Raw genomic sequence first — 23071 nt, 5'->3', positions numbered from 1 at the left:
GTCATTACAAGGCAAGAAATGACACTAAAAGATAACAAGGGATAAAGATTAATGTATGGGATGCAGAATCACATAACCGACCGTGATGGGTAGTTTGGGGGTCCCTGTCAAACTCATATCCTCTTCTAGGAGACCTCCCCTCACTCACACACACACACACACACACACACACACACGTACCCATCCTCTGGGCCCAGCCCCTCCCTGCCTCTGTGACTCATCTCTCTCTTTCTTCAGTTGCGTGGAGTAAGGATGGGCACGTGACCAAGGGCATCTGGTGCAGAGGCTGGGCTGCATCATTCTGATACTCATTCTCTCTCTCTCTCCCCCTCCTTCCCTCCCTCCCCCACTCCCTCTCACTCATTGGTTCTGGATCTTGGGGATAATGTAGATCCTGCAGATAATGGAGAGCTGGACTTCTCCCCCTCATGTTTTGAAAAACAAAGAAAGCTGGTATGCAGAGAGAGAGAGGAAAGTGAATTAGAGGTACAGGGAGAAATGGGCCAGAGGCATGTGGCCTTAGACACACACACACACACACACACACACACACGTACACACAGAGGAGGGTGTAGGAGAGAATAGAAGGGAGGGGAAGGGCAACCTTGGTCCTACTGGCTTTCCACGAGATCTGCCTCTCCCTGGGGCCGTCCTCGTGTACTAGGGTGATGGCGATGGTTAAGATGTTTTAAGTGGGTTTTTTTTTCTATATTAAATATTCACTGACCAAGATATTAAGTGAAATAGGAAGTTTTCTTTCTTTGGGGGTAAAGAATAGAGGATTAATTGATATAGCATAAATATACTCTATGTATTTATATATTTATGAATTTTAAAAAGGAAATAGCATTTTGTGCAGGTGGGAGGACAGTTGTGAAGTTTGCTAGAAAGTGGAAAAAAAAAAAAACATGCAGGAAAGAGCTCCCAGTTCTTTTTTTTTTAAATTGAAGTATAGTTGATTTACAATGTCATGTTAGTTTCAGGTATACAGCACAGTGATGCAGTTATATATATATATATATGTATTCTTTTTAAAATTCCTTTCCCTTGTAGGTTATTACAAAATATTGAGGATAGTTTCCAGTGCTATACAGTAGGTCCTTGTTGCCAGTTTCATGTTAATGTGTGTGTGTTGGGTGGAGGGTGAAATATTTCACTGGTTCTATTTGCTTTTCTGCTCTCCTATGTCAGTTTCACTTCTTCACCTGTATTCCAGTTACCTCTGCCCAGTCCAGGTAGCTACACATAAGCTTTGGGGAGAAGGGGGTGACGACGGTGGACTTAAAAACTGATGTTAAGTTCAGTAGTCGCTAATTTAGGTGTGAAACAGAGTCAGATACATTCTTGAAGAAAAAGTTTGCTTTTGTCTCCAAACCAGCTAGAAAATTCCTAGGGCTGGGGATGGGCAGGAGGGGGAGAGGTACACCTAGATTAAACCTAGAATCTCTGCTAGACTAAGTACCATCTTTTTCCAGCACCAGAGAATGTTGGGGAAATGAAGGCAGTGCCTGAGTGTCACCCTCATTGCCGTCCAGGTGAAGCCTCAGCTGACAGCAGGGAGAGGGTTTCCCATCAGTGTCCTTGCAGGAAGGACTCTGCTCAGGGCCCCGAGGCTTCACTCAGGGCTCGTCTGACCCAGAACTGTGGAAAAATACCTCCTCCAAATGCCCTGGCCCATCAGGAGGGGGAAGTAAGGGCAAGTGGTACTGTGGAAGGGAAAATGGCTGCCTGCCTAGGCACGACCCAGGTGACAGCCCAAACCTGGGCAGTGATGGAAGCCTCCCCCCTCCCTCCTGGCTCTTTCAGATACATTAAAAAACCTTCCTTGGCATTATTTAATTAATTTCACAGTTCTTACAATATTTTGTGAAAAATGAAACTCTAGGATAATTGTTGATTTGGGGGGGGATTTATGTAGTTAAGGAATCGCATCTGTTTTTACTGCACAAATTTTAAAGCTCTGTCTTTAATAATAAATTGAAGCTTTAAAAAGGAAATAAGGATATCGACAGATATTCTTCTCTGCTCTCAACCACAGATCAAGAAAGAATGTTTTTCTGACTCTACATTTCCTCCCCCCATCTTCAATGCCTTACCCGCAGCTAGATCCACTGTAGGTGCAAGATAAAACCTTTCTGAATGAATGAAAAGGGGTTTATTAATTGTCCATTGGAAAGAATCCTGAAGGATACCAGAAAAAGCAAAAGTATTTTATTTACTCGTTAGATATTTATGCAGAAAATTCACTCTCTGGTCTTCATTTCGTGGCTGGGGCGTGATGAGTAATGTGGCCAGAGGGCCATGGCTTTGCGGAGGACGACGGCCTAGGGAGCCACTCAGTGGTGGTGGTAGAGGGTGTACCTGGCCTCAGGCTGTATCTCAAGGGACTTAAAGAGCTTCTCACTGTCATGAAGCAGAACTTTCCTGGAGAGCAGGGCTTTGTTGGCGAGGCTAAGTAGTAACAACCACCCAAACTCAGCGGCTCTACAGAAAGTTTATTTACCACTCTTGTCACGCTCCAGGGCAGGTCACGAAGACTGCCTCTGCTTTGAAGCCTCGCCACTTGGATCCCATGACCTCCAAGCCTGCAGTGCCAGGGGAAGGCAGAGCTGGAGCATCGCATGGGAGGGTCTTCAGGACCAGCCCCAAAAATGGCCTGGGTCACTTGAGCCTGTATCCCATCAATCCAGACTCACTCCCATGGCCCCAGCTGCAAAGGAGCTGGGAAACGTGCCTTAACTGTGTTCCTAAGAGGAACGGGGTGGGGAGTGCATAGCAGTGTCTGCCACAGAGGGCCAGTGGGGAGGGGGTGACAGCCAAAGATCAGCGTGAAGGGAGCACCTATGTGGGAGCAGATGAGTGTCTACACCAGCTTCTCCTGGGGTGTCTGGCAGGAATGTGCATCAAACATGGTCCTTCCCCACGTGAAGGCCGTACTCTTCCTTTTCCTTGGCTAAATGAAAGGATGGCAAGTTAAGTGCAATTAGTGAGCTGGGGCATCTTAGAATGCATACCTGTGAATTAGATGTGATACCCTTTTTTGCACTAGGTAAAGTCCGTGACAAACTGGAACCTGAGGAGGCTGTAACGACAGGGCGAGCGGCTTGTGTGCCCTGAGACTGTGTGTCTCTGTTGGGGCAAGGGCTTGAATTGCTTGAGGGTCCAGACACCTTCTCTGTGCTCTCCCTTACAAACCAGACTGGAGGAGAGAGGGAACAGAGGCTATATCAGGAGCCCCTGAGACTCTCCCCCCTCCTCCAGGATTGGATTGCTGGCCCACAGGGAGAAGAGAACTTGTGCCAAGGGAGGGACACACCCAGCTTGCGACTCATCCTGTTCTTTGCGAGTGAGTCGAAGTCCCTCCAACCAAGACTCTAGTAAAGAGATATTACCTTTTAAGACATGTGCCTTTTAAAAAATTATTGAAGTGTAGTTGATTTACAATACTGTGTGCCTTTTAATTGTTGGGTGGCTTTCAGAGCACCATAGCTATTCCCCAGGGTCTCTACCGCCATTGTGTGATACTGTCCTGTAGGACCCACAGGGGACACTTTCTGGAGGTTTCTGACAGGGTCATCCAGTTGGCCTTGGGCTCCTTTGGACTTTCCAAACAGGCCAGTGAGTCCCAGCTCTGGGCATGACACGGCAGGGGTGTCTGGTTATCTAAGGGGGTACGGGGGAATCACAGAGTCTGTAAATCAAAGTGTAAGTTTATTGAGTTTGCATTTTTATCAGCAAGAGGGTGTTTTCCTGAGTGGGAATTTTCTCCTGGAAGCCAGGGCCCCAGGCCTGCCCAGCCTTTCTCTCTGTCCTTTAGCTTCAAGGAACAGGTACCTCTTCTCTACATTGACCAGCACTGCTCTGTCCCTTGTCACTTGGAGGAGGGGGCTTATCTGCTGAAGCAGACATCTGCCCTGAGCCATGAACGACTGCCATGAGCCATGATGAAGGGGGTTGAGAATGGGCGGACCACCAGATCACACCCCGAGCACCCAAATAGCACAGGCTCCTAACATCTAAATAGAAGGGGTCAGGGGCAGCAAGGCAGTTAGAAAAACAGGGCTGATGGCTTGGGACTGGTCTTGAAGCAGCATTTCTCTAAACCATCACCCTCTTTACTTATACTGGGTCTTGTTGGAAGGGGAAAGGTTGAGGAAAATTGAGAGAGGTTAAGCTCTCTGCTCCCCAGCCTCTCCCTGGCCAGTTGTTTGGGTTTCCATTAGGTACATGATGGGGACAATACCCACTGTAATGGCAGGCTAGTGTATTCCTCCTAGCTGGTTCATCCTGGCGCTGCCACCAGTGTGGACCCCTCCTCCCTCCACCAGAGCTGAGACGGGCAGACCTCCCCATCTCACCTCTCTCCCTGCAAATGGGCCTCCAGAGAGGAGAGGCATTGCCCCGGCGTTGTGTGCTGTGTGAGTCACCAGCCAAAGTGATCAACCTTGAATGCTTGTCAAGTGACGTGAGGGCAGCTGCTCTGAAGGAGTAGACGGGACCTCCAGAGCACAAGACGCGTAAACTGTAAAGTGAGCACAGAGGGAAGGTACCCTCCTGTTCCGTGTCCACTGCCAGCTCTGCCCCAAAGGACCCAGCTTTCACAGCTTCTTGCCGTTCTCTCCCACAGCATAATAAGCACTGATGTTCTGGGGGCTGAGGGTGTGTACGGACACCGGGAAAGGAGCCCCCAACCATGGTGTTGTGTTTGCCGCCCTGCAGCCAGCAGGCGGCCCCGAGTCCCAGAGGGAATGTGAGACAGTGGCTGCCACCTGGGGTGGGAGGTCGGACACAGTGCGATGATTGTTTTCCCCGGGCCTCTGATCCCCACAGAGAACGTCCTGGCCATATCCCTCTTGGAAGTGTTACTCTCAGGCCATGTGTCACAAACGTTTCATCTGAGAGAAGAGAAGGGGACAGCTTAAGTGCTGTCCTCTGAGGGTCCAGGTTGCATCTTCTTGTATTTTTGTGTTCCACGCAGTTTGCGGGGGTCAGCAGTCCTCCTCTACTTCCCATCAGGAAGATTGTTAGTTTGCCTATTAGGTTGTCACTGAGGTTTCAGTTGCCACTCTGAGTCATCTCTGTTTACAGAACAGAGAACAACCAGGGAGTTGTTTTCTGAAGAAGAAAGCTTCGTGTTAGAAGTTTTTCAAAACTCTGAGAAGAGAGAGAGGGATCCAGTGGGACTCTGGGGACTTCCAGGGCCTCAGGCCAGTTACCCTTGGCGGTGAAGTTCCTTGTGCCTTCCTGCTCACTCCTAGAGGAGCTGCTCTGAAGAAGCAGACGGGATCACGAGATGCTTCTGTATTTAACTGTTTCGTGAAGACTTCCAGAACTAGGCTCCGCTAGCCCGTTACTGAAATAAGCATCTCTTCATCACTAGACTGACTTGGAGTCTTCTAGAAATTCTCCAGATATATTTCCTGAATGAAGGTAGAGAGACTAACATCTGGAAACGAAGGGAGTGTTCTGATGTCAGCCTGTGGGTTGCAGGTCACCATCAGAGCAAGTTATTTCTCAGGTAGACAGACAGCTGTTTTTTTCTTGTAAATTGTTCCCAAAGAGAAAAAAGTATTTTTTAAAACCAGCACTGTCAAAACCTCTTGTATGGCGGCTGAGTACCGAGCAGCTGTGGTGAGGGGCCTGGCGGTGTGTTCTCTGTCATTCTCTGCCTCTTCCTGAGCGCTTTCTCGAGGGCAGCAGGTGGAGGATAGAGGAACGGTCAGTTCTAGGCTCACTTGCGGCCTTTGGTTAGCGGCAGATCAATTTCATGGGTAATTCAGGAAAAAAAAAAATTGACTTGAGTCATGCTTTTGTGACAGACCAAAACCCAAGATGACAGTGATATCGCTGTAATCCCAGAATGTAATATAATTTCATAATTGGGAATTAGTGCTTGAAAACACTAAAAACTTAGAAGCAACAGCCCCAATGAGTCATTCTGCATCAAGTTTACTAGGAAGAATCATTTTTCACGATTTCTCAGTGGTCCCAGCAATTACGTCTGTTGAAAGTACTGTGTTTCTTCTTTTTTCCTCTTAGAAGTTTATACATTTTGACCAATAGGCATGGATAGTAAGAGTGTGCTTTAAATGACTTTAAAAAAGTGCATTGATACACTTTATCAATGCTCATTTAATGCACTATCATTTTAGGAAAATGATTCCAGCTCTGTTTTCTGGTACCTGTGGCAACAAATGTGCAGATATATCGGAAATAGTATTTGTTTGTATTAAAATATATTCCCCGTGCCTTCCAATTCCTACCTGACGGAGCAGGCATTTTGCACTCTGGTGTGGATACGGAATAACAATTTGTCCATTCTAGTCAACTGTCTTGACTACCCGGGCGAAGCAATTTCCCACCAGGTTAAACAACCTTCCAAAGCCTTCTTTCTGCTCCCCTGACTTCCTGGCCTGTATCCTTAGTACGTAGTTTGTAAACATTATCACAGAGGGTTTGGTACTTTAATTTGTGCATCTAAAAGGTTGGACAAAATTAACCATGTTTGCCCTTCAGTACATTAGATCTGCAGCTACGTTAGTTGTCTCTGTGTCTTTAGATTTTGCAAAAGGGAACTGAAATCCAGCAAATCGTATCAGAAGCCCATTCAAAAAGTGAACAAAAAAGCAAATGAAAACCACCCAGAACGACGTGGTGTATTTTTCACTTTGTGTTTTGTAGGCATAAGTCCCTTCTTTGTAATTTGCAATTTTTTCTGAGAGGCGGTGGATTTTCACTTCAGAGGCAAACAGTATCATGACAAGACAGCCGCAGGAGCCTGCAAGAGAAAGAACAAACAGCATGTTGGGACAAATATTTCCTGATTGTAAGGGACAGGAAAGAGGGTTTGTGTGCAAACTAAAGAAAGCCTTTTCCCGTTATCCTCATGTGCATTCTTCTGCAAAAATATATTTCAAATTTTTAATCCCGAACCTGGTTCTCCAACCAATGGCTGGTAGTGCCCGGGTTATGGTTCTGCGTGAGAAGACTTTCGGGGGTGGTGTGGGTAGAATCAAGCCGATCTTACAGAGACTGGGAGACGTTCCACTTTGCGTGAGGAGAAGGCTGAATTGCTGGGCACCTTAAAAGCACAGTGGTGGAATCAGGCTATAAAGCAGCCACTGCTATGGTGTGGCTTCAAAAGAACGATTTCTCTGTACTTCACAGGTCATGCAGAATAAATGGCAGTCATCCAGCCCCCTTGTGAAAGGGCTGAGGGTTTCCTTCAGAAGGCTTACATGGCTTCTCCCCTTCCTTGGGCTCCCACCTGGCCACAGCTGCCCAGATGTGTACCTGAGCAAAGGCAGCCATGGATAAGGTGTCAAGGCGGAGAGTATCTGTTCTCCTTGTTTGTAATAGAACTCAGGATTTTTACCTGGGCATGTGGCTGACTTGAATGAGGGCTACATTGGTTGAGGGGGGCTGGGATGTAGGGGCCAGAAAGTTTCCTTGAAGTGTGCAGTATTAGGGGCCTGCACTCTCTTTCCCCTGTCCTCCTTCCTGTAGCTGAAATATGGATGCAATGGCTGGAGCACCAGCAGACGTTTTGGACAAGGTGGCCTTAGAAATGGAAGACATATATTATGGAAAAACAGGAAGGGAGGAATTTTGGATATCAGACATCGGGAGCCACCAGTGTCTTCAGTGGACTTTAACCTCTAGATTTTTGTGTGAGAGAATAATAAACATGTATTTTTTTAACCCATTATCATTTAATTAATTTATTTTTGGCTGTGTTGGGTCTTTGTTGCTGCGCGTGGGCTTTCTCTAGTTGGGCGAGCGGGGCTACTCTTCGTTGTGGTGCGTGGGCTTCTCATTGCGGTGGCTTCTCTTGTTGCGGAGCACAGGGTCCAGGTGCGCGGGCTTCAGTAGTTGTGGTACGTGGGCTCAGTAGTTGTGGCTTGTGGGCTCTAGACCTCAGGCTCAGTAGTTGTGGCGCACGGGCTGAGTTGCTCTGCAGCATGTGGGATCTTCCCGGCCAGGGCTTGAACCCGTGTCCCCTGCATTGGCAAGCGGATTCTTAACCACTGCGCCACCAGGGAAGCCCTATTATTATTATTATTTTCCCCTTATTTATCACTCATTGGTAACCTACTCTAATCTTAAGTGGTGTGGCTGTGGCCTGGATGAGATCTCTGCAGGGCAGGAGCACGTCATATTGAGTGGTGCCTGGAAACTCTAATAGTCCCTCTCCCGTGAGGATGGAGAATGAGAGCCCCCCAGATGGGTGGATGGCACGGGGGCAGAAGCAGGTGGCAAGAGGGGCAGAGTCAGGGACATCGAGGAGAGCTGGGGCTCCCAGGGCTCCCACAGCTCCATCTGCATCCTAGGCCATCACAGTGGGGTGCTAGTTAACAGGAAACTTGCTGAGATGGTTTTCAGACTTTGGTCAAACCAATTTGGGTTCAAACCCTGATTCCGCTAGTAGCTATGTGAAAGTCGTCAATTTTAACCTCCAAGCCTCCACTTCCTTGTCTATAAAATGTGGACAATAAAGATGATTCAAGATTAACATTTGGTATTAGAATTGGCACATAGAAGTGCTCACTAACTGGTAGCTGTTCCTCTGGTTTTTATGTATTTTTTCATCTTGCAAGTCTTCGTTCCACCACACGCCAAAAAAAACCCTGAATCCATCAGATAGGCCACGCCAGAGAACGTACTGATACTATAGCGCCTCGTTCCTCCACATGCTCTCCCATTAGGTTTATGACTCCTTGAGGAGGGGTAAGTGCTTTTGCCTTCAATTACAGTTAATTCAAATGCCCTGGGAGCAGCAACATAGTGGCTTAAGTTCCCATTCATTAATTCACTCATTCATTTATTCCATGAGACTTATTACGGGCCAAGCATGGGAATAGTGGTGGAGATTTCAACGTTAAAGAAAATGCAGATGGTTTCTGCTGTAACAGAGAGTATAATCGGGCAGGGAACTCAGATAAAACAGTTGTAAACCAATTGCAGTGGGTGTCATAGTAAGGGAGGTGCAGGTAGCTATTACTGAGTAGGTGGGCAGCATCCTAGAAGGTCTTTTGGAAGTAGCTGTAGGAAAAGTTAGCAAAGGGAGGTTGGGCCATGTGGGGAGAACGCTCCAGACATGAGGTGCTACCATGCCAATGATGTTCCCATTCCTTTTCCAAAGGCTGGGTTTGGGTTGGTAAGATGGGGGTGGGGTTGGTTTGGGGGTGAGGAGGAAAGGTGAAATTCTATTTCTTCTGTGAGAATTTCACCTGGGACCGGCTCCCGCCACCATCATACATCCCCAAGTAATTAAGTGATATAATTTTCTTGAAACGTCACTTCCCACCAGCCTTGGAGAATATTCCTTTGTAAAAATTGTCAGCCTATTTTTGTATTCTGAGCTTAAAACCAGAGCTCTCCCCTGGCAATACTGTATTATTCCTTTATTGTTAGATCCAACAAAAAGGCTGAGATGCTGTTTTCTCTTTATCTTTTATTTGAAAATTGTGGAGAAAATGCCATTGCTTTTACCATGAGAACCTCTTTGTGTGAGGAGATGGTGAATTTCAGACAGAAGCGAAACACTGTATTTCCCTGGTGCTTGAAAGGAAAATTCAAGCTCGGTTTTCTTTTTCAAGTTGTTAAATATTTTAAAGGTACTGCTTTGTTAAGGAGAAAGCATCACACTGAGACTGCATTTCAAATTCTTAAAGTAAAAGTTGCTTGGGTATCTAAGACCCATAGCCCTTCACTGGAGCTAATACTTCAAGCATGCAAGCTCCCCAAACACGATATAGTTGTTAAGAGGACGGTCTGAGATTCTGCTCTTGGAGTCTGGAGTTGTCCGTGAGGTCAACTTGGTCATTTCAGAGTCAGAGCATGGAAACCCAGCCTGAGTCTCTGCCAACCCCTCAGTGACGCTAGGACACACAGAGGGAAACGACTCAGTGTGAATTTAGGATATTTTTGCCTCTCTCTGTCCCTGGCTCTAAATGAAATGTGGGACCACCAATACCTATTTATGGATTATGGACCAAAAGATACCCAAGAAGGGGCTTCCCTGGTGGCGCAGTGGTTGAGAGTCCGCCTGCCGATGCAGGGGACGCGGGTTTGTGCCCCGGTCCGGGAAGATCCCACATGCCGCGGAGCGGCTGGGCCCGTGAGCCATGGCCGCTGAGCCTGCGCGTCTGGAGCCTGTGCTCCGCAACGGGAGAGGCCACAACAGTGAGAGGCCCGCGTACCGCAAAAAAAAAAAAAAAAAAAAAAAAAAAAAAAAAAGATACCCAGAAAGAGTTTCTGTTTGTGGCCTGGCCGCTGGGGACATGAAGAGAGGTGTGTAAGGGATGTGAGTGGTGGTGGGAACAGGGCTCAGCACGTTTTCCGGTCTGGCCCTTCGCTTCCAGCAAGGGGGCTCCTGCTATGGGTCCCACATTTAGAGGGTCCTGCTCTCTCTCCTGTTGACACCCCTCCCCACGGGGTGAGGAATGCTTGATGTCAGTGGGATGGGGCCATCTGGAGTCCCTGACCCCATGCCAGATGGTACCCCTGGGACCCAGGAATTTCCTCCACAAACAGCCCTGAGCACACTTCCTGGGCTGGCACGAGCATCTTCCCTGGGTCCATTTACACAGGGGTGGATTTTGTGGCTTCTGCTGTAGGCCTGAGGGTGGCCAAGGAACGGCTGTTTGGGGGGCATGGTCAGAGCTCGGATACGCGGTGGAGTGTTCACACACTTATGCTCGAGGCCCTTTACGGCGTGGATGGAACCAGCCACGGGAAGAGAGACGAATAGACAGAGCTCGGCCCTCCTCTCATCACCACATCAGCTGCAGAATTCCCAGGGCTCAAGAAGTCTAAATCTGAATCTGGCCTCCAGGTCCAGGTCCTAGAGAGACGTGTGTCAAGGGTGAAGGATAAACATGTTTCACTGAATAGTCTATTAGCTTATAACTTTTAAATGATGAGACGCGTGGTATGTGGGCTTTCATTCGTGCTCTTGCCCAAGGGTTAGGAGGATCAAGCCTGCATGCTTCCTCCCAGTTACCCATGTCCCCCAAGAGCCCAAACTCAGCTGGGGCCATTTGGACAGATTTCCCCCTTGTCTGTCTATCTGACCAACACTGCTGCAGCTCATAAGAAAGGTTAAAGTTTACACCAAATTTAGGGAAACCTGACAAGCCTTGCTCAAGCTAGAATTTGGAATATAACCAGGCAAACGAGGTTTTGCTGCCGGGTGTCTTACTCAAAGACGAGCCATTTTCCTTTCATGTGTTTGATTTCCCCACCATCTGGCTGGTACCGTAGTGTTTTGTGTTTTTTTTTCCCCTTCTCCTTTTAATGACTTTGATTACTGAGTTAATTTCTGACTGAATAGGAGAGCTGAGTTACAGGGCTGTCACATCATGAATTATCAGTCAATTAACAAACATGTGTCATGTACTAGACACTACACACTCAGGGCTCTCCTCTGGCAGCTGCGACTACAGAATCGGTCACCTCTCCCCTCCAGTCCCTTACAATATAGGGAATGAAGCTCACAGCCAACAAGAAAGCTGTTTCTTTATCCCTCGGTGACCCCTGAGAGTGACTATACTTTATGGGTGGGAAGATCCTACCAGGGTCCATGGGAGTCTAGGGTACCATGGGTTTCAGTAGACATGTGTTCTCAAAGGTGAAAAACACCTCTGAAACTTTCTCCTATTATCACTAAGATTGCATCTGGGAAATAGTAAATTAGAATTTCTATTCCATTTAAAGTAATGGCCAAGATTTCCAGAAAGCTAACATGTCATCTTTAAACTCTCTTAGAGATGATGAGTGGAAGCAAGATTTGCCCCTCCCAAATATACCACTTCAACAGATTGATTATTTTGAATTAAAGTTACTTAAGAAACAACTAGTGCAAGAAGGACACTCTGACCTTCCTCTGTCTCCCTGAAATCAGGAAATAAATTTCCCATATGAAGCCTACCCTCCCTGCACCTGGAGGGTAGAAGGCATCCTTAACACCAGAGATAGGGAATTCAGGACCGAGATGGCTGTATAAACAAACCTTGCTACTTCTTCACTAATTTACTACCCCAAGCCCAAACTACTTTGGTCAGTTTTTCACAAATTTATTGTTTTTTGTCTGAAGGGTATAAACGCGGCCTGCTTGGGTCAGTTCTTTGAGTCTCATATTTTATGAGCTCCTGTACGTATGAAACAAAATTTGTTCTTCTCCTGTTAACCTGTCTTACGTCAATTTAATTACGAGGCAGCCAAAGAACCTGGAAGAGAAGAGTGAAAACTTTTTCTCCCCTACAATGACAACTGTTAGAGGCATTCCATTTCCTCCACAGAATGATAAGTTGAAGATTTCCTTCTTTAAGGAGTCTTGAGAGACGATACATGGGGTTGAAAAAGCCACTTCAGGTGTAAGTGCTAATTTTCTGTGAAATTATGTAATCTCACTAGAAAGTCAGTTATTATTGGTGAGATCTCCAGCAATGATTTCTTCCCCAAATGGAAGCTGCTCCAATTCCAAACTGCTTTAGAGACCAATGGCTACCATCTAGATTAGTAAAGCAAGCTAATATCTAAGAGTAGATTTTGAGGTCATAATGGAGAGCAATTTGGTCATGTATTTCCAAAGAGCAGGTGAGGAGGAAGTTATAACACCAGCTGGGTTCAGCTTTTCCCCTTCTTCTGTGATATAATGTCTTCTGTAACGGAGAGTTGAAGAGCCCATATCTAACTTAAGTTTTACAGATGTCATGTTAGTGAGAAGAGTGATTCATGCAAAGATCTTTTTCTCATTTGAACTGATTTTCAGAAAAGGAGATTGTCATGTGTTACTAGAAAATATGTAGAGCTGCTTCTGTTTTATTCATTTACCAACAAATACTTATTGGATGCTGACTGAACTATTCTGGGCACTGGGGATACAGCACTGAATGAAGCAGACAAAAATCCCTATCTTCATGGAGGTCTCAGTGGTAGAGAGAGTGGAGAGAGAGGCTATAACAACATAAGTAATTCCATTCTGTAGTTTATCAGAGTGTGATGTGTACTAAGGAGAATAAAATAAAGCAGGGAAGAGGGATGGCCTGGGGAGGCCTCAGTCTTTGCACTTGTGACAGGACAAGACTGAGCATCTCCTTGCACCAGCTCATGCACGGCCGGGCCCCGTGCAAAGTGAGTTAAACAATCCTTCTGTCGCGTCCTTGCCGTGAATGACCTGAATGCAATCCCGTCACTACGTTTCTGCCCCTTCAGATGCTGCCCTGTATCTCAAAACAAAATTCCTTGTCCGTTGACCATCACGGGCTGGCTAATATTACCTCTCTTCCTTCTGTGGCCTCCTTCCAAAGTTTATGCTGAGAAACCAGTCTTTTTGTTGCTGACTTTTCCTACCACCAATCCTATCCTTCCTCAGGCTCTGTGGCTTTAATGCCCAGGTGTCCCTGGATCTTTCTCAGACTCTGAACAACAGCTCCTCCATAAGGACTGAAGTGGAACTAAGTTGCAGATGGTTTTTCACTAACAGTTGCAGAATAATATGCCCTAGACTTATTACAGAGGCCAGGGTGTGATTAATACTGAAACTGATGTATGACGTGAAGCACCCTTCTATCCCTGTGCTGCTCTTTATTTTCCTGTCTTCTTGTTTTACGTATGACTGGGCTTATTTATGTTCCATGCCACGGCTGTAATTTTCGTAATTAATTATGTCCACATTAGGAGTATCCCCTTTTTAAAGAAAGGCCGTTGTTTTCTTTGTTTGCCTTGCTTGGTGTAACTCAAACATGATGCTACATGTAAGACAAGGCATAATAAATATGCTTTGCAATAAGTCCACATTTCGGTGGTTTCCATCGCCTCTAAAAGGCCTGAACTGATACATTTCATAGCATCCTCAGGGAATATTCCCTGAACTGTCTAGGATGTCCCACTAAGGATCCATGGCGAGTCTTCCACGTAACCTGCTCTCTTACATGCATATGTGGGGTAGACTCTCTATCATCAATTGGGAACCTTCTCGAATGGAAAGTGTAAAAGGCATATATCAGTGCTCCAGCGTGAAACTATGGGTCTAGCTGCTGCTATACTCAGCTCCTCCTATTTGGGCACCTGCTCTTTCTCCACCTCCTTAATTTGAGGGCCTCTCTCTCTCCTACTGTGTTATAAACCTTGAGGAAAGTGTTTTTCACCCTGTTTTCCCCATTCTGCCTTCCCCTGCCACCCTTCCCTCCCTCTCATTGACTCTCGCAGGTGGCCTCCCTTTCCCATACTTCATTGTTGATCTGTACTCTTTTTTCTTTTTTAACTTTTAATTGGAGTAGAGTTGATTTACAATGTCATGTTAGTGTCTGGTGTACAGCAAAATGATTCAGTTATATATATATATATGTATGTATGTATGTATATATATTTTTTCATATTCTTTTCCATTATGGTTTATTACAGGATACTGACTATGGAGCACTATGGTGCTCTACAGTAGGCCTTGCTGTTTGTTTGTTTGTTTGTTTGTTTTTGTGGTACGCGGGCCTCTCAATGTTGTGGCCTCTCCCGTTGCGGAGCACAGGCTCTGGACGCGCAGGCTCAGTGGCCATGGCTCACGGGCCCAGCCGCTCCGCGGCATGTGGGATCTTCCTGGACCGGGGCACAAATCCGCGTCCCCTGCATCAGCAGGCAGACTCTCAACCACTGCGCCACCAGGGAAGCCCTGTTTATCTGTTTTATATCTAGTTGTCAGTATCTGCTAATCCCAGACTCCTAATTTATCCCTTCCCCACCCCCTTCCCCCTTTGGTAACCATAAATTTGTTTTCTATTGTTGGCCTGTACTCTAGAACCATCCCCCTCTTGTAGCCTCTGGGACACCACGTCTCCTGATTTTCCTTCATCCTCTCCAGACACACCTAGTCAGTATCCTTTGCTGCCTCCTTCTCCTCTTTCTTCTCAACCCCAAAATTAACTGATGGTGTTATTCAGGGATTGGTCCTAGGCCAATTTTTCTCTATCAACATTCTCTTCCTAGATGATCTCACCCATGTTCATTGCTTTGAGTGATATCTATATCTTGACAACTCTTAAATTTATGTTTTTTGTCTAGACCTCTTCTCTGAGCTCCAGACTCATATATCTGACTGTCTACTTGAAATGTCCTCTTGAACATCTCATACGATCTCAAACTGGACATGCCCTAAATGGAACACTTGATTTCTAATGCTAAGCTCCTCTCCCCACTTCTTTTTTGCCCTAAACTCTAAGCCTGTTCCTCCCCTGTCTTATTCAGCTGGATTAATGCCACCACTGTCTACTAATTGCTTAAGCTACCTACAAAACATTTTGCTTTTAGAATACATTTTAGAATACATTCATCTCTCTCCATCTCCAATGCAATAGCCTAGTCTTTCACCAGACATTTCTTAAAAGGGAAATCAGTTGGACTTCCCTGGTGGTGCAGTGGTTAAGAATCCGCCTGCCAATGCAGGGGACACGGGTTCGAGCCCTGGTCCGGGAAGATCCCACATGCCAGGGAGCTACGAAGCCCATGTGCCATAACTACTGAGCTTGCGCTCTAGAGCCTGAGAGCCACAACTACTGAGCCCATGTGCCACAACTACTGAAACCCACGTGCCTAGAGCCCGTGCTCCACAACAAGAGAAGCCACAGCAATGAGAAGCCCGTGCACCACAACGAAGAGTAGACCCCGTTCGCCGCAACTAGAGAAAGCCCACGTGCAGTAACGAAGACCCAATGCAGCCAAAAATAAATAAATTTATAAAAAATTAAAAGGTAAATCAGCTATCAGACAGCTTCTTAAGGACTTTCAGAAGTGTCTCATTGCAATTAGAATCCATTCTGAAAGACTTGCCGTGGCTTTTGAGGTCTGACATTAACTGACGTCAACTGATCTAATTTTTTTTTTTTTTGGGCCATTTTCCCCTCACTGCCTGTTCTCTAGCCACATGGGCCTTCTTTCAGTGCCTACAACAAGCTGGCCTCTTTCCCTAGCATCCTCATGTGTGTTTTTTCCTCTCCTTGGGAAGTTCTCTGAGGATCCTTAGCTCTTTTGTATCTTTAGAACTCAGCTACCTGGAGTAGCCTTTGCCGACCACCATATCAAGACCCGATCTTCCCTTCCCTTCATTCTCTATCATGACAGCCTGTTCATCACCATTATTGTGATCTTTAATTCCCTATGTAAACTTCTGTTGACTCTCCCACTAGATTTTAGCCTCCATGAAGGCAGGACTGTGTGCCTGATGGGTTGTGGTAACACCAGTACCTCTCGTAATGGCTGCTACGTGGTGGCACTCAGTCAGCGTTTGTTGAATAAATGAAATAAGTGCACCTGTATCAGTGGTTCTTGACACTGGTCACACATCAGAATTATTACCTACGAAACCTTAAAAAAAAAAAGAAAAAAGACCAGTGCCCAGGCTCCACCCCCAGAGACTCCAATTTGTGATGCGGGACCAGCATCAGTATTTTTGGAACTTACTTCTGGTGATTCTAATGCATGGTCCAGGAAGAGAATCACTGTCCAAAATGAACCATGGGAGATCATTAAGATATTACTAAAATCCTAACTCAGGGAAAGACTTCTCAGGCCTGGGTTATGATTGACAAGATGAGAAAGAGCAAATTAACTGTCTTGGGTGGGTTTCATGGAACAATGATAGTGGGAAGAAAGTTACATGAAGAAGGCTGAGGAATGTGAACCAGTCTGAAGGCCGTGAGAAGTGGAAGAGGCACTTTTCTGGTCCAGAAGGGCCACAGGATATTGGGCTGCAAGGACAAGCAGGCTGTGGTGACAAACCGTTGCTGACCTCATCCAGAAGTTGGCGCCCTTTTTCCTTTTCTCCCCCTGAGGTCTGGCTTGCAGTGCATCAGGGAACTCAAGGAGATGCCCACAGCGTTGTTACTCTAGGCAGCATGCAAGGTCCCAGACAGACAAGCGGAAGAGCTCCTTTCCCTTCTCTTCCCCCGCAAGGAGGATGCCAAGCCTGGGGGTCCCATCCAGCAGGGAGGTAGACAGCTGAAGAAAGAACCCTGGTGTGACATCAGCACAAGGAAAGGTGGCATCTTGGGGAACCCAGGGCTGAGTAGGAGGAGAAGAAGAAAAGGGAGGAAGGAGTTTTTCTCTGCTGGCTATGAGGGAGGCCGCTCTCTTCTCTCTCAGCAGAAGAGAGCTGCCCCAGGGGAAGGAGGTCTCTAGTGAAGTGTGACTCCCACGGGCATTAAGGGACACCCCCCCCCAATACAGGCTCTGGCCTCTGAGTGTGTGATTCATTGCCTCACATTCCGAGTGTTTGTGATAAGGGCCGTGAAATCCCCACCTTTCCCCGAGTGGGGTTTACAGCTGGGGTCTCTGTGAATATTACAACTTTCGATAAACTTTTCCAAGCCTCCAGAGGCTTACGGGTACCATATGTAGATCAAAGGGAATGAAGTAGTTAGTCTATGATTCAAGAGTGACCTGTTACCTCTAGAGGTCACAAACTGTCAGTCCATCTGACCTTCAAACATGTTTCGTTGTCAGGCACAGTTTTTTAAAAATTGTTGAAAATTCTGGTTTTTAAAAACAAGAATTCTTATTTTAAAAATAAGAATGTTAGGGCTTCCCTGGTGGCACAGTGGTTGAGAGTCCGCCTGCCGATGCAGGGGACACAGGTTCGTGCCCTGGTCCGGGAAGATCCCACATGCCACGGAGCGGCTGGGCCTGTGAGCCATGGCCGCTGAGCCTGCGCGTCTGGAGCCTGTGCTCCGCAACGGGAGAGGCCACAACAGTGAGAGGCCCGCGTACCGCAAAAAAAAAAAAAAAAGAATTTTTAAAAGAAACAGATAATCTGGAAACACTGAGCCTTTATCCTCTGTGAGACGCAGATCTGGAGCTGGCTCCTTCTTTCCTTTCTCCCTCTCTCTTCCTTCCCTCGTCCACAGACCTTTATTGAGCACCTGCTTTTGCAACAAGTTCAAGGATAAATACAGTACAGTGTGAGCCCAGGGCCTGTGTTCCCGCATATATTTCTGTGCTCAGGTTTTCTCTGCACTAGACTTGGCCAAAAGCCGAGATAAGATCTGGGACTTGGATTAAAGTCTGCATTCTCTGAGTCATCCTGCTTTTCAAATACCGTTAGTTTGGTCGTCCGTTAGAACGGTCAAATAATTTGTCTTCCAAATGGGCTGTTCTCAGTTTCATCCAGAAGCCAGAGTGTGAGATGGCTGTACCACTTAATAAGCGGTGGTGTCTTGGCATCAAACCAGCTCTTCTTTTCTGTGCTTTGTGATGCAGGGTGCAGACTCCCCCCACTCTGGTTCTGCCTTGTCACCTGCCCCAGTCCTACCAACAGGGAGGATACCAGGGCAGGGGAGGAAGTCTGGCTGGCCTTGCCACTGGGTAGCACTTCTCTGGGCCTCAGCTGAGGAGTTCCCAAGCCCTTTCCACATTGCCAGAGCTGCCTGCTGCTGTCACATGACAGTGCCACCTCTTCAGAGGTCTGAGACCCAGTGCCCCAAGGCCTCTCCTTAAGCCTCTAGGTTCTGGTAACACTAAACACTTCCCTGGGTTCCCTAGCCCTAGGGCTGGCCACTGCTTTGTGACATTGCCATCTCTGAGTTACCTCAGCGTCTCCTTGTTTTTCAGTCCTCCAACGTCTATTTAATCAACTCCCTATAGCCCTGGTTCTCAAACCTGAACTTGCATCAGAATTACCTGGAGGGCTTGGTGAAACACAGACGGCTGGGCCCCACTCGAGAGTTTCTGGTTCAGGCGGTCTGGGGTGAAGCTGGAGAATTTCCTTTTCTATCAAGATCCCAGGTGATGCAGGTGCTGCTGGTCTGGGGACTCCACTTGAAAAACCACTCCTGAACATTATATTCCCTCTGTTAAAATAGTGTGTATCCTGTTGTCTAGTTGGTCCCTGGTTGCTTCAAGGGCCTTCACTGAAACGGCACACCACCCAGATCCTCCAGTTTGGTTTGCTGTCGTGGGTGGGGTGAAGTAATCCCAATACCCACTTCTAACCTGACCCTCCCTTGAGACTGAACCGCTACCTCTGTCTGTCTGTGTGCACCCTGTATTTGCGTTCTAGCTCCTCTGCCCTGATTGCAAAGCTCTTGGCCTTCCTTTACATTATTCTGTTCCATCTCTTTGGATCTTGTCCCACCGCCTCTGCAGGTCTACTCTGCTAATTCCATCCCATTCGCATTCTGTGCTGTTTAAGTGACCGGCTTAACATCTCCTTCTGGGCTTGCTTTGGCAAGTCAGTGAATACGTATTGAATCGTTTACTGTGTGCAGAGGCCCATGCTGGATACTTTCCCTAGCGATCCAAAGATGAGAAGGACTTAGACACTGCCGTCATAGGGTAATCATTTCTGCACAATTGAAACTGTATTATTTGCTTGTGAAAAATATGGAGAAAATATTAGCAGAACCTCCGCTAGAGAGAGAACTATATTGGTTGGGTAAATAATTTGAATAGCAAGATGTAGATGGTGGAAGACCCCAAGAGATTGAGACAGGCTGAGACCTGGGCCCCTTTGTCTCCTCGAGCGAAAGAATACAAAGAAACTACAAGGGACTAAAAATCACTGCACGCATGTGCACGTGGGGCAAATTATGAACAATAAGATACAAAAAGGTCAGAGCGCAGCTGCCACTTCTGAGTTGCGGGGAGCAAAAGCGGGGTACTGTGCAGGATCCCTTCACACAGCACCACCGAGGGGGTGAGCAGACCACCTGTCACCCCTCCAGCCTGACCCACCGATCTGCTCCCACCCTCACCCCATTTAAGGAACCGGCTCCCCCCACCTCAGCGAGCAAGCTAGGGCACCTGTTACTTGGTGTTACTCCCTTGTGCTTCAGCACAAGTCCCAGTAAAGCCTTGCCTGAATTCCGCATTTTACCAATTTCTATTGATTAAGGAGCCCAAGAACCCAGGTTGAGTAATAAAGGGTGCTCAAGTGATCATGAATAGAGGCTCATATACTGCTTTCTAAGACAAGGGAGCACCCGTTAACTACAAGGCTTTGTTTGATAGAGAGGGAGCTCTGAGAGTTTGTGGCTGGAGTTGAATTGTGCAGGGAGAAGGGAGTGGTGTCAAGAGAAGGAAGGGGCCTGGTGGCCTGGGGGCTGGGGGCTGGGGGCTGGGGGCTGGGGGCTGGCAGCCAAAGGGCAGCTGCAGAGAAGCAGAGAGTCTGATACAGATCTTCAATACACTGTTTGCTGGTGTGAGTTACGTTCTCTCTCATCTCTCCATGAAATCACTAATACAATGACTTGCTTCCTGGGGCTATGACAAAGCATTGAGTCTTGTTTGCAAGTTTGGAGTGGGGTGAAGTCAGAGACCTCCCCCTGAAGGATGGTGCATGTGAGTTATGTAGACACTTTCGACTTTCTCATCTCTTTCTCTTTCTTGTAAATATATCCTAAGCACCCTGTGGCACTGCCTGGGTTTTATATTGTTTCCCATCAGCCCTAGTTACTGAGGAGGACGTGTTCATTAATGAACTAATTTTGGGGTTTAGAGTTTTCTCCTTGCCCAGATACACCTACGTAGGCTACACGAAGACCCTATAGGCCTGAATATGGCAACTCATGTGTGGGTGGAACACTGGCTCTTTACTCTTTTTTCATGGCTTTTATTTATTCTTCTGATTAGGAATAAATAAATGTACATTACTGAATGTTTGGAAATAGTAAAAAGTATGAGAAAAAATAAAAATCACCCATAATTTTACTGCTCAGAGATAACTACTACCAACAGAATACATTCTCTATCTCTCTCTCTCTATGTGTGCGTGTGTGTATATATATATATATATATATATATATATATATATATATATATATATATATGTGTGTGTGTGTGTGTATTTATGTATATCTATATGGAGGCTATATATATGGAGAGTCTATATACAATATATGTATATATTCTCTATATTTATATATAAAATCAAATTAGGTTCATGTTTATAAAATCTTATATACGGCTTTTTTCACTTAACTTTTTGATACAAACACTTGTCCTTTTGATTTCATCTTCTTCAAAAATATAGTTCAATGCCATCTAGTCAAATAGATCACCAGAATGAATTTATTGAATTCCCCATTGTTGGATAAGTATAGTTATCTCCACTCTTTGCTCTCATAGATAGTGCCACCGTGGACATCCACGTATATGTACTGTCACTTTACATTTGGGTAGCTCTGTCTTTTGCACATTGAAAAGCGCATTTATCTTCAGAGATAGAATTCTGTACTCACCGGAAATGAAGCTCAAGAGATACAACCCCAGTGGACCATGCAGGGTTTCAAAGGGCTTGCCGAAAGCATTGTACATGAAGAAGGCCGTCCCCACCAGGGTTAAAACGATGAGGATCGTGGAGAAAAGAATGACATTGACGTGGATACTCACTGGGATGGCTTTGAGCAAATCTGGGAAAACTGAAGATAAAACAAAGATTAGAGGAAATTTCATCAGCGGTCATCTGCAAGTGTAATTTTAAAAAATTAAATCCTTTTTTTTTAACTTCAAAAATCACTAAAATCCTTCAGAGGAATACATTCTCACTTACTAATTTACAAGGGATTTACAAAAAGGTTTAAACATGGGATTATTTTATAGAACTCACCAGTAAAAACTAGCAAAGGGGAAGATTTGAGGGAATTTTTTTTTTTTTGCCCTCGCTCATATGTAATTATTTAAATAAACAAGTGCTGGCTTTATAATCAAAATCTATACATTTTGATGACCAAACTTTTAATGACATTTCTCATTAGTCTTTAAAAAAAAAGGTCTATCTTAACTTGTAATGACATTTTCAGAACTGGGGGAGTTCAAACGTCAGGAGGTTTCTATATTTCCTTTGATACAAAAACAAAAATTGTTCCTTGTTCACACCAAGATTAAAGAATGGGGTATTTTCAGTCAACTTCAATATTTTGATGTAGCACAAGCTGTGGGAAAATAATTTCTGGTAATACAAGAAATATTTTCCATTTAGAAAACATGCCAAATCTATTTCTAGATTTTGCGTTCAGGGCAAGTTTTTCTTGTTTGCAGAAGAGATGAAATACTTTATAAATGTAGGATTTCTCTTATCTGGTGAGTCGTCAGCATGTTAGCGTCAGTGAATCTGGAAAAACCAAACTGGAGAAGTTTAGTTTAGTCCATTTTAGTTTCCCAGACTTTATTTATTGAGCACCTACTGTGTGCCCGACATTGTTCTAGGCGCTGGAAATAGAGCCATAAAATAAGATAGACAAGGTCCCTGTTGTCTTATGGAGTTTATATAACCTAATGGGAGTTGATAGACAAATAACAGGTAAACAAATGAATGTGATAGTTGATTGCCAAAGAAGGCCACCATCAATTCCTTTCCTCCTTTTACAAACATGTCACTTCTGCTTTAAGAGGTAGAAGTTATTCCTCAGTCCCCTTGAACCTGGGCTGGCTTATGACTGCTCTGACCATTTGAATATGGCAGCAGAAATACATTGTGCCACTTTCAGGCCTGGCTTATAAGAGGACCAACCATTTCCACTTCTTTTCTCTTGGAGACTTGAGCTGCCATGCAGGAAGTCCAGTTCTCTGCTGGAAAAGGAGGCCACCCAGAGGAGCACCGGGGCACCAGACAAGGGAGGGAAGAAGCTTAGACATCCAGCCCAGAAAAGCCTCCGGATGACTCCAACCCCAGCCGCTGTTTAACGGCAACAGGGAAAGTCCCAATCAAGAACTGCCCAGCTGAACTGGTAAATTTCTGTTTCAAGCCCCTGAGTTTTGAGCGGCTGTTACCCACTGATAACAAGACACTTTCAGATTGTGATAATGCTGTGGAGAAAGAAAACAGGGTGATGGGGTTTTGAGTGACTGGATGAGTGGATGGGGGTGGTCAGGAAGGTGACACCTGAGCTGACACCTGAATGTTGAGAAGGAAGTGCCTGTATAAAGGTCTGGGGCAGAGCGTTTCAGGGAAGGGGAACGCAGCTGAGGCAGCGCTGTGCCGGTGTGGGCCGCGGTTCCTGGTGAATGAGGTGGAGGAAGAAGTGGGTTTCTGTAGGCTGGGATCAGATTCTCGGCTCCTGCTAGATCCTGGTCTGTTGACTAT

At 46.0% G+C, this 23071-nt stretch overlaps 1 protein-coding gene across 3 annotated transcripts in view; it reads right to left on the bottom strand.

Moving 5' to 3' along the window:
• Positions 1 to 6512: 6512 nt before the first annotated feature.
• CLRN1 (clarin 1) overlaps positions 6513 to 23071 on the bottom strand; it is a gene marked incomplete at both ends in the record, with an annotated part of 38684 nt that continues 22125 nt past the window's right edge. Inside the window, 2 exons of one of the 3 annotated variants that reach the window (XM_082655663.1) lie at positions 6513 to 6820; positions 21228 to 21407. In XM_082655663.1, coding sequence (XP_082511789.1) covers positions 6513 to 6820; positions 21228 to 21407 — 488 coding nt within the window. The remainder of the gene's footprint in view (positions 6821 to 21227; positions 21408 to 23071) is intronic. The other 2 variants (XM_082655664.1, XM_082655665.1) reach the window with 2 other exon arrangements.

The sequence above is a fragment of the Grampus griseus genome (assembly GCF_964374135.1).
Source record: "Grampus griseus genome assembly, chromosome: 5".
NCBI classification, from domain to species: Eukaryota; Metazoa; Chordata; class Mammalia; order Artiodactyla; family Delphinidae; genus Grampus; species Grampus griseus.
Note: the sequence above shows the minus strand (reverse complement) of the source record. Positions and strands in the feature narration are given on the sequence as shown.